We start from the raw sequence: 11,366 nt of genomic DNA, 5'->3' as shown, positions 1-11,366 counted from the left end.
TGCAATAGGTCTCCTGGGATTCTTCAACCACCTTGCGTCAAGGATTTGCTCAAGGCCATGCGGCTGCAGCGTGCAACAGGTGTCCGGACCCTGAGGGTAGGTGTTCTGTTGTACACCCACCATGGAAAGACTGTCTCTGACTCCAGGACGGAATGGGGTGGGGGGCAGAGGTGCTTCTCTCCACTCCCATCTTAGCCACCGCAGTCTGGTCCCATCATGTCTGGGCTGCTCCCCCACTGATCTTTCCAGGGGCAGATGGTGTCAGGGCATTTCATTTCTGACCAGAAAAGGTTCTGTCAGTGGGAGGAGGCTTCTGAGAGATGATGTGTCTCTGTTGGGGGTCTGACTTGATTACTTCTTCTCCTTTTTGGTGCTGGGTAATTTTGGTCTACAGGAAGAGAGAAGAGTGGCCAGTTATCACAGTGGCATTGAGGAAACTAGCACTGTACTCTCTGCTGGTTGGTTGCTGTCCTCCCCTTTAAGTGTGGCGATGGCCAAAATCTAAACCCTTTTAACCCCAGCATTCTTATCCTCATCTTCCTCTTCAAGAACTTGTAACTCTGAAGCAACGCATTGCCTTTCTGTGCAAAGAGCCCCCAGGTTTCTGGCTTGTCTTCCAGGCACCAGCACCAGCAAATGATACTTGGGCAGCTCCAAGCCCTTTTTGGACTTGCAGCAGGTTTGAGAAGGTGGGATGGCTGGTGAGAAGCCAGGCCTGCCATTCATAGAGCCTACTGTCTATAAACTTGACCTTCCAGTAGCTCTTTGGAACTGTTTCCATGACACCCCTAGGGACTCTCCTATAGCCCTAATTTACCATCAGTCCCGCTCTGATGCTTGTACCGAAGTGAATTAGGCTAAATCAGATTTTGACAGTCTCAAATCCTTTCTATCCTTACTGCAATATCTGGCCATGCAGAAGAATAGCTCTTCTTTCCTGTCTTATACTCGGGAGGACTGGAATATTAGTGTGTTATGTTGCTTCAGTCAAGTCCCACGCTTTGTGACCCTATGGACTGTAGCCCACCAGGCTCCTCTGTCCATGGGATTTCTTCAGGCAAGAATACTGGAGTGGGTTACCATACCCTCCTCCATGGGATCTTCCCAACCCAGGGATCGAACTCATGTCTCTTACATCTCCTGCATGGCAGGCGAGTGCTTTACCCACTAGCACCACCTGGGAAGCCCCCAGAGTATTAGGGCAGCCAGCAACAAAAGATCATCTGGGACACTTCCCCCAACAATAGCATTCTACTGGGAGGTGAGTCAGGGGCTCCAATTTCTTAAAAGTGTCCGTTTTGAAGGAGGTGGACAACAACCCATAGAGAAACCCTTCCCTCACTAGCCTGACTATAAGCCTCTTGAGAAGCTCAGCTTCTTGGTTCTGTATGCCAAGGGGTGTCGGGATGTGGAGCTAGGTTTCTCCCCCTTCTCCCATCGTATACTTGGACAAAGCAACTTCTGGACCAAAGAAAAGGACTTCCAGCTCATTCCTACCCTGAGACAGGACACAGCTGCATGGCAGAGATCGCATGTCTTGACTGAGTAAAGATGCTAGATGAAGCTAAAGACAAAAACAGAGAAAAACACATCAGCACGAATGGCACAGGCACTCATCGGAAGGTCATTCCAGGACAGCCTCCAGGGAAGGAGTCAGGAAAGGGAGGGCGAAGCAGTGGTGCTCCAGGGACATTTAGGAGCCTCATTTCTGGGCTGCAATATATATATATATATTTTTGTCTTAGGAGACATTTCATTTGGATGCAGAGGTCATGATGCCAACCTCATAGATCCAAGGAAGTAAAATAAGGAGATTAATCTGCCAGAGGAACACTAGAATCACAAGACTTGAGGGCTGTTTGGATTTTACAGATCATGGGAATGTTCTGTAGCTGCCTCCCTCATTAGGCAACAAGGGGACATAAACGAACAGGCAGGTAGGGCAAGCTGGCACCTCATGCATTCAGGAAGCAGAGAAGCAGTATCTCCTGACCTGGAAACAAATGCTGACAACTGGGATAGAAAGGAAAGGCTGGCTGGGAGAGACCGTGTAGACCACAGAGGCAGGTTTAGTGCTTGGGGGTGGAACTGGCTCGAGGCTGAAGATGGGGAAGAAAAAAGGATATAACAAGGACCCCAAAATGTGAAGCTAGAGCTAGAGAGTTTATTACAGGGATAAGAAGATCAGTAGCAGGAGCCTCTGGAAAGTACATGGTGTGGGGTGGAGGTCCTGTTTCAGTCAGCAGGTACTCTCAGTGGGAGGAAAATGTTCCCATTGGGATGTTACTATTGTCTCTTAATAAGGATCACACACCACGCCTGGGAATGGTCGAAAGCCAGGAGAGAGACAGAGAAGCTTAAGGCATTCCCCTTGAAGGGTCTGTACCAGGAGCCATTATCAGGAAGATATAATTATTCAAATGGGAGCTGTGCATGGAGCCCTGGTTCTCACCCCCCATCCCTTGTGAGTGGCAGTCACTTCACATTTTGGGGGTCTTTGTTTCTTCCTGGTCAGTAGGGAGACTTGGCCTTCCTGTCACCCTCTAAATGAGCAGTGGACTTTTGATATCAGTGGACTTCCACCTCCAACTCACAGTTTTGGATTGGACTTCCTGGCACATCCCGAGGTAGAGGCTGCAACCACTCAATACCTCTGCACAAGGTGAATCTTAGGATGGCTTGGTCTCCTGGGGAAGGAAGAAGGGGCACAGTATAGTGATGCCCAACAGAGTAAGTCTGTGTAAGTCAGCAAGAAGGCCCCTGTTTACCATTCTTCAGATTATAGGATGTGAGTGATAGAACACTACCTCCAACTCCACCACCTCTGCAACAGAGTTCAGGGGCGTGAGGCTGAGACAGGGAAGCAAGATGGCCCAGGACTCTCCAGGCTGAGAATCCAAGTGGCCTGACCCTTAGCTCAAGGTGCCCTGCTGCCCTCTTCAGACATCAGAAAAGATTTGGGCATTTGCTTCCTGGGAGCTGAGCAGGAGGAAGGGAGCCAAAGGCGGGAAGCTCTGGGGCCACTGCTAAGGGACACTTTCTGGCTCTTCTGAGTGAGCAGCACTTGCCCTTCCTGCCTGCCCTGCTCCCTCTCCTTTTCCTCTTACTGCTCCTCTCCTCCCCTGCCCCCACCGACATCACCAATAAGCCCTTGCACCCCAGGGACATTCTGCCCCACATCCTAAGTAGATTGCTGATTTCCGTCTGCCTATGTGACACTTCCGGCTGCTGAGACAAGGATGACGAGCAGTATTCATAGACCCTCGGGGTGACTGCAGCGGGAGAGGAAGGTGATGTGTTTCGGACTGAGGTGAGGACACGCTCAGAGGGGCAGGATGCTCTACACCAGCCAGCCTTGCTTCCCTTACCATTTGGGGGGTCAGCCAGAGATGGGCTGAGGTCTGAAGGACTCTTGTTTGCACTCCAGGAAGCAGGTGGGGTGCTTGTTTGTGGGGGACGGGGTAGGGGCAGGGGTGGGTATCTGGGGAAGTGGACATGAGAATGGGGTGGCTTAGAGCTGAACCAACAGAACACTCAGCTCCTGTTGTCTCAGGACAGTTCGTGGCCGTTTTTAAGTTTCTTGTCCTGTTTCTGTGTCTTGTCCTGATGCTGGTACAGTTCACAGACCTGTTAACTTTGTTCCCCAAAATTTCTACTGCAGAGACATCCAGCCTTACCCCTCACCAGGCACTTCCCTGTGAACCCTCCTCCCTCTCTTTAAAATTCCCTTCTTTGCTCAAGTACTGATCTCACAGCAGGTATCTGGGAAGGGGCTGAGTTTAACTGCTCTGCATTAAGAAAACATACATATGTATATATTTATTGATTAATATATGTTAATAATAACTGTATAAGCCTCTCATAATCACACTACCCAGAGATAATTCTATCGATACTCTATTTCTAAGTTCTTTCCTATGTTTCATAAATATTACATAAATACATATTTATATTTACCATGCTAAAATCATACTCTCCCTCCACTTCCTAATTTTCTTACTTAACACTATACCCCATGCCCGAGGTCGGGGTGGCGGCCGAGTGGAGCAACCCCACATCCAAGGAGTGATGGCTGTGCAGGCACAGGAGGGCCTAGAGGATATACTCCATGTTCAAGGTCAGGAGGGGTGGTGGTGAGGAGATACCCCTCGTTCAAGGTAAGGAGCAATGGCTGTGCTTAGCTGGAGCAGCCATGAAGAGATACCCCACGTACAAAGTAAGAGAAACCCAAGTAAGATGGTAGGTGTTGCGAGAGGGCATCAGAGGGCAGACACACTGAAACCATACTCACAGAAAACTAGCCAATCTAATCACACTAGGACCACAGCCTTGTCTAACTCAATGAAACTAAGCCATGCTGTGTGGGGACACCCAAGACGGGCGGGTCATGGTGGAGAGATCTGACAGAATGTGGTCCACTGGAGAAGGGAATGGCAAGCCACTTCAATAGTCTTGTCTTGAGAACCCCATGAACAGTATGAAAAGGCAAAATGATAGGATACTGAAAGAGGAACTCCCAAGGTCAGTAGGTGCCCAATATGCTACTGGAGATCAGTGGAGAAATAACTCCAGAAAGAATGAAGGGATGGAGCCAAAGCAAAACCAATACCCAGTTGTGGATGTGACTGGTGATAGAAGCAAGATCCAATGCTGTAAAGAGCAATACTGCATAGGAACCTGGATGTCAGGCCCATGAATCAAGGCAAATTGGAAGTGGTCAAACAGGAGATGGCAAGGGTGAACGTCAACATTCTAGGAATCAGCAAACTAAAATCGACTGGAAGGGGTGAATTTAACTCAGATGACCATTACATCTACTACTGTGGGCAGGAATCCCTCAGAAGAAATGGAGTAGCCATCATGGTCAACAAAAGAGTCTGAAATGCAGTACTTGGATGCAATCTCAAAAATGACAGAATGATCTCTGTTCGTTTCCAAGGCAAACCATTCAATATCACAGTAATCCAAGTCTATGCCCCAACCAGTAATGCTGAAGAAGCTGAAGGTGAACAGTTCTATGAAGACCTACAAGACCTTTCAGAACTAACACCCAAAAAAGATGTCCTTTTCATTATAGGGGACTGGAATGCAAAAGTAGGAAGTCAAGAAACACCTGGAGTAACAGGCAGATTTGCCCTTGGAATATGGAATGAAGCAGGGCAAAGGCTAATAGAGTTTTGCCAAGAGAATGCACTGATCATAGCAAAACCCTCTTCCAACAACACAAGAGAAGACTCTACACATGGACATCACTAGATGGTCAATGCCGAAATCAGATTGATTATATTCTTTGCAGCCAAAGAAGGAAAAGGTCTATATAGTCAGCAAAAACAAGATTGGGAGCTGACTGTGGCTCAGATCATAAGCTCCTTATTGCCAAATTCAGACTTAAATTGAAGAAAGTAGGGAAAACCACTAGACCATTCAGGAATGACCTAAATCAAATCCCTTATGATTATACAGTGGAAGTGAGAAATAGATTTAAGGGCCTAGATCTGATAGATAGAGTGCCTGATGAACTATGGACTGAGGTTCATGACACTGTAGAGGAGACAGGGATCAAGACCATCCCCATGGAAAAGAAATGCAAAAAAGCGAAATGGCTGTCTGGGGAGGCCTTACAAATAGCTGTGAAAAGAAGAGAGGCGAAAAGCAAAGGAGAAAAGGAAAGATATAAGCATCTGAATGCAGAGTTCCAAAGAATAGCAAGAAGAGATAAGAAAGCCTTTCTCAGCGATCAATGCAAAGAAACAGAGGAAAACAACAGAACGGGAAAGACTAGAGATCTCTTCAAGAAACTTAGAGATACCAAGGGAATATTTCATGCAAAGATGGGCTCAATAAAGGACAGAAATGGTCTGGACCTAATAGAAGCAGAAGATATTAAGAAGAGGTGGCAAGAATACACGGAAGAACTGTCCAAAAAAGATCTTCATGACCCAGATAATCACCATGATGTGATCACTAATCTAGAGCCAGACATCCTGGAATGTGAAGTCAAGTGGGCCTTAGAAAGCATCAGTACAAACAAAGCTAGTGGAGGTGATGGAATTCCAGTTGAGCTGTTTCAAATCCTGAAAGATGATGCTGTGAAAGTGCTGCACTCAACGTGCCAGCAAATTTGGAAAACTCAGCAGTTGCCACAGGACTGGAAAAGGTCAGTTTTCATTCCAATCCCAAAGAAAGACAATGCAAAAGAATGCTCAAACTACCACACAATTGCACTCATCTCACATGCTAGTAAAGTAATGCTCAAAATTCTCCAAGCCAGGCTTCAGCAATACGTGAACCGTGAACTTCCTGACGTTCAAGCTGGTTTTAGAAAAGGCAAAGGAACCAGAAATCAAATTGCCAACATCCGCTGGATTATGGAAAAAGCAAGAGAGTTCCAGAAAAACATCCATTTCTGCTTTATTGACTATGCCAAAGCCTTTGACTGTGTGGATCACAATAAACTGTGGAAAATTCTGAAAGAGATGGGAATACCAGACCACTTGACCAGCCTCTTGAGAAACCTATATGCAGGTCAGGAAGCCACCGTTAGAACTGGACATGGAACAATAGACTGGTTCCAAATAGGAAAAGGAGTACGTCAAGGCTGTATATTGTCACCCTGCGTATTTAACTTATATGCAGAGTACATCATTAGAAACGCTGGGCTGGAAGAAGCACAAGCTGGAATCAAGATTGCTGGGAGAAATATCAATAACCTCAGATATGGAGATGACACCACCCTTATGGCAGAAAGTGAAGAGGAACTCAAAAGCCTCTTGATGAAAGTGAAAGGGGAGAGTGAAAAAGTTGGCTTAAAGCTCAACATTCAGAAAACTAAGATCATGGCATCTGGTCCCATCACTTCATGGGAAATAGATGGGGAAACAGTGGAAACAGTGTCAGACTTTATTTTGGGGGGCTCCAAAATCACTGCAGATGGTGATTGCAACCATGAAATTAAAAGACACTTACCCCTTGGAAGAAAAGTTATGACCAACCTAGATAGCATATTGAAAAGCAGAGCCATTACTTTGTCAACAAAGGTCCGTCTAGTCAAGGCTATAGTTTTTCCAGTAGTCATGTATAGATGTGAGAGTTGGACTGTGAAGAAGGCTGAGTGCCAAAGAATTGATGCTTTTGAACTGTGGTGTTGGAGAAGACTCTTGAGACTCCCTTGGACTGCAAGGACATCCAACCAGTCCATTCTGAAGGAGCTCAACCCTGGGATTTCTTTGGAAGGAATGATGCTAAAGCTGAAACTCCAGTACCTTGGCCACCTCATGCGAAGAGTTGACTCATTGGAAAAGACTCTGATGCTGGGAGCGATTGGGGGCAGGAGAAGAAGGGGACGACAGAGGATGAGATGGCTGGATGGCATCACCGACTCGGTGGAGGTGAATCTGAGTGAACTCTGGGAGATGGTGATGGACAGGGAGGCCTGGCGTGCTGCAATTCATGGGGTCGCAAAGAGTTGGACACGACTGAGCGACTGAACTGAACTGAACACTATAAAATAGATGTGCTTCCCTGGTGGCTCAGGCAGTAAAAGATCTGCCAGCAATGTGGGAGACCCGGTTTGATCCCTGGGTCAGGAAGATCCCCTAGGAACGCATGGCAGTCCACTGGAGTATTCTTGCCTAGAGAATTCCATGGACAGAGGAGCCAGGTGGGGTACAGTCCACGGGGTCACAAAGCATTGGACACAACTTAGTGTAAGACTTTTGCTCTTTCAAATGGTAATGTTGGATGGAGATAGTTGGAGCAGGAACCTTCATCCATGGTAGTGAAGTAGCTTGCCACCTCTGTTACTGACCATGGAGTCTGAGACCTATGTCCCCACAGACACTCTGGGAGGTACTGCTGGGGAGCAGTGTGTGGGTGGGGTACCCTTTTGCTAGCAGTGAAAGCCACTGATAAAATAAGGTGTTAATGCTTCTCTGAGGGCCAAGTTAATAAGATGGCCACCCCCCAGCAAACACCCTCTGTGAAGTATTACAGCTGGTCCTTCAGGGCTTTGTTCTCCCTTCGTGAGTCTCGTCTGCTAGAGAATGGGGCTGTGCGTCACAGTGAAGCTTACCTCCACTCCAAGGAGGGTACTTGTACACAGGTTTTGGAGAAATTATTACGTCCTTGAACTTCTTTCCCATGTACTGGAAGTAAGACCGGATTGCCTTCCAGGCACAAAACCTGTAAGAAAAATGGCTTCAGGTCACAGAGAGAAAATCACCCACTGAAGGGGCTAGACCACTGAGCACAAAGGAAGTGGGTGGGGACCAGTCCTCACAGAGAGGGGGTGGTGTCCTATAGAGAGGAGGAGAGCCCTGGGCCTCAGAGTGCTGCCTGTCAGAGGCCCTCTGAGGCCGCCTCTTTGTCCAGGCCCAGCTCCAGTGAATGCCTGGCCTGGGTGGGATGTTAGGACTTCCTTCTGGAATCACCAGTGAATGGAGTCTGTAAAGAATATGCAGCACTGAGGCCTTGGTGGGGCTAACTGCTGGGAGGCTGACTTCAGCCTTAGGCTGGGGCGGTGGGTGGGGGGGTGAAATCACTATCTATGACCCTACCTGGAACAGTCAGAGTGACTGGCCTCCTCCAGAGGCCTGATTCTTAGTTTCCAACCTGTCCCTTAACTGGGGGCTGTGATCCCCTCAGCTCATTCTCCAGAGCCCTTTCCCTGGAGTAGACCCTGGTTCCTCATGCAGACTCACTGCAACCTGGGAACTCTCACTCCCTAGAAATCCTGGAGCACTCCCCACCCCTTCCTCCATGGCCTCTAACCCTTTGCTCTCCATCAGCCTGCCCTTGGATGGCGACCTCTTGGAGGTCAGTCTTGGTGTCTTGACCTCCACCCTTCCTCCTCCTCCCTGAAGGGTACTCTATTCATTCACAGTTGGTTTTTCCCATTCCACTTACTGAACTGGGTGTCCCTTTCATCATGAACCACGTACTATGTCACAAATGCATTCTTTATGGTGCTTAAGAGACCAAGAGACCTGGCTTCTAGTCCGTTGGTTTTACTACTTACCAAGTGATCCTGGGCGAGTCCCTTAATCACTCTGAACCTCAGTTTCCTCATCTATAAAATAGTGACAGTAAGACTTTGCCCCACCCAGCTCACAGTGTTGATGAGAGGCTGTCGGGGTAATGCGCATGAACACAGTTTGCACAACATGAAACTCTTTGTAAGTGCACAGGAAAGGAAGTAAAGAACTGGCTCCATGAGGATTAGGGATTCAAAGCCTGCCTGAAGCACCTCCATACTTCCTCAATAGGTCTGAGGAAGAGCTGAGCACTGACTCCAACCAGGAACAGCATGTATTTCTCAGGGGCTTCTAAGTGTCTGGAAAGTTTTAGGATGAGTTTCCATTGAGTCCTGGTTTGGAGAACTAGAATCAAGTCTAAATTTAAGTGCTAGATAAAAATTGGAGTTCAAAAGGCTAACCTGGAAGCTTCCTTCTTGGTCTAATGGTTAAGACTCTGTGCTTTCACTGCAACGGGTACAGGTTCTATCCCTGGTTGGGGAACTAAGATTCTGCATGTCATGTGGTGGGGACATACACAAAATAATAATGAAAAATAAAAAATAAAAGGCTAAACTGATTATCTTGATCTTAGATTTTTGTATTTTTTAAATTCTACATTAAATAATTTATTACTTGGTGATTTTAAAGTAAAGGCTGATGATGGGTAAACAACCTGTGGTTTAGTCACTCGCCCGGAGCCAGCGTGAGGAACTCCACCCGTGGCAAAGGTCATGAGGAAGGAGGCTTGGCATACGCAAAGGTGGGATGGAGCCTCAGGAGATCCCCTGTTCCTGAGCATTTACACCCCAAACCAGAGTCTGCCTGCTTTACTGTGTTATGCTTTCCACCTGCTCTTCTGACATTAACAGAGGGCTGTCCCCCCACCACCTTTTTCTGGAAAAAGTTAATTTAGAGCTTTTAGATAATAAATCTTCTGGGCGTGGTCCAAAAAACTCCTCTGATGGCTCTCTAGCTTGCCTGACAGGATTATCCAGCCACATGTGATTGTTTACAGCCTCCCAACCCACTCGCTCGAGGCCAGGGCCGGCGGCCAGGAGGAGCAACCTGGGGAGTGGTGGCTATGCAGGTGCAGGAGGGCCTAGAGGAGCTATCCCACATTGAAGGTCAGGAACGGTGGCGGTGAGGAGATACCCCTCATCCAAGGAAAGGAGCAGCGGCTGTGCTTTGCTGGAGCAGCTGTGAAGAGATACCCCATGCCCAGGGTAAGAGAAACCCAAGTAAGATGGTAGGTGTTGCAAGAGGGCATCAGAGGGCAGACACACTGAAACCATACTCACAGAAAACTAGTCAATCTAATCAAAAGGACAACAGCCTTGTCTAACTCAATGAAACCAAGCCATGCCTTCAGGGCAACCCAAGACGGGCGGGTCATGGTGGAGAGGTCTGACAGAATGTGGTCCACTGGAGAAGGGAATGGCAAGCCACTTCAGTATTCTTGCCTTGAGAACACCATGAACAGTATGAAAAGGCAAAATGATAGGATACCAAAAGACGAACTCCCCAGGTCATTAGGTACCCAATATGCTACTGGAGATCAGTGGAGAAATAACTCCAGAAAGAATGAAGGGATGGAGCCAAAGCAAAACCAATACCCAGTTGTGGATGTGACTGGTGATAGAAGCAAGATCCAATGCTGTAAAGAGCAATATTGCATAGGAACCTGGAATGTCAGGTCCATGAATCAAGGCAAATTGGAAGTGGTCAAACAAGAGATGGCAAGGGTGAACGTCGACATTCTAGGAAGCAGCGAACTAAAATAGACTGCAATGAGTGAATTTAACTCAGATGACCATTATATCTACTACTGTGGGCAGGAATCCCTTAGAAGAAATGGAGTAGCCATCATGGTCAGCAAAAGAGTCAGAAATGCAGTACTTGGATGTAATCTCAATAATGACAGAATGCCCTCTGTTCATCTCCAAGGCAAACCATTCAATATCACAGTAATCCAAGTCTATGCCCCAACCAGTAACGCTGAAAAAGCTGAAGTTAAACGGTTTTATGAAGACCTACAAGACCTTTTAGAACTAACACCCAAAAAAGATGTCCTTTTCATTATAGGGGACTGGAATGCAAAAGTAGGAAGTCAAGAAACACCTGGAGTAACAGGCAGATTTGGCCTTGGAATATGGAATGAAGCAGGGCAAAGGCTAATAGAGTTTTGCCAAGAAAATGCACTGGTCATAGCAAACACCCTCTTCCAACAACACAAGAGAAGACTCTACACATGGACATCACCAGATGGTCAATGCCAAAATCAGATTGATTATATTCTTTGCAGCCAAAGATGGAGAAGCTCTATACAATCAACAAAAACAAGACCAGGAGCTG

The 11,366-nt window shown here is 47.2% G+C and overlaps 1 protein-coding gene across 1 annotated transcript in view; it reads right to left on the bottom strand.

Annotated features, from left to right (window-relative positions):
* Positions 1–336: 336 nt before the first annotated feature.
* RGSL1 (regulator of G protein signaling like 1) overlaps positions 337–11,366 on the bottom strand; it is a 65,873-nt gene continuing 54,843 nt past the window's right edge. The window contains exons 18-21 of the mRNA XM_052654104.1: positions 8,072–8,181; positions 2,595–2,687; positions 1,498–1,564; positions 337–388 (exon numbers count right to left, since the gene is read on the bottom strand). Coding sequence (XP_052510064.1) covers positions 352–388; positions 1,498–1,564; positions 2,595–2,687; positions 8,072–8,181 — 307 coding nt within the window. The 3' untranslated portion in view covers positions 337–351. The remainder of the gene's footprint in view (positions 389–1,497; positions 1,565–2,594; positions 2,688–8,071; positions 8,182–11,366) is intronic.

Source organism: Budorcas taxicolor, chromosome 16 (genome assembly GCF_023091745.1).
Source record: "Budorcas taxicolor isolate Tak-1 chromosome 16, Takin1.1, whole genome shotgun sequence".
Taxonomy (NCBI): Eukaryota; Metazoa; Chordata; class Mammalia; order Artiodactyla; family Bovidae; genus Budorcas; species Budorcas taxicolor.
The sequence above is the reverse complement of the archived record's forward strand: the minus strand, read 5'-3'. Positions and strand labels throughout refer to the sequence as shown.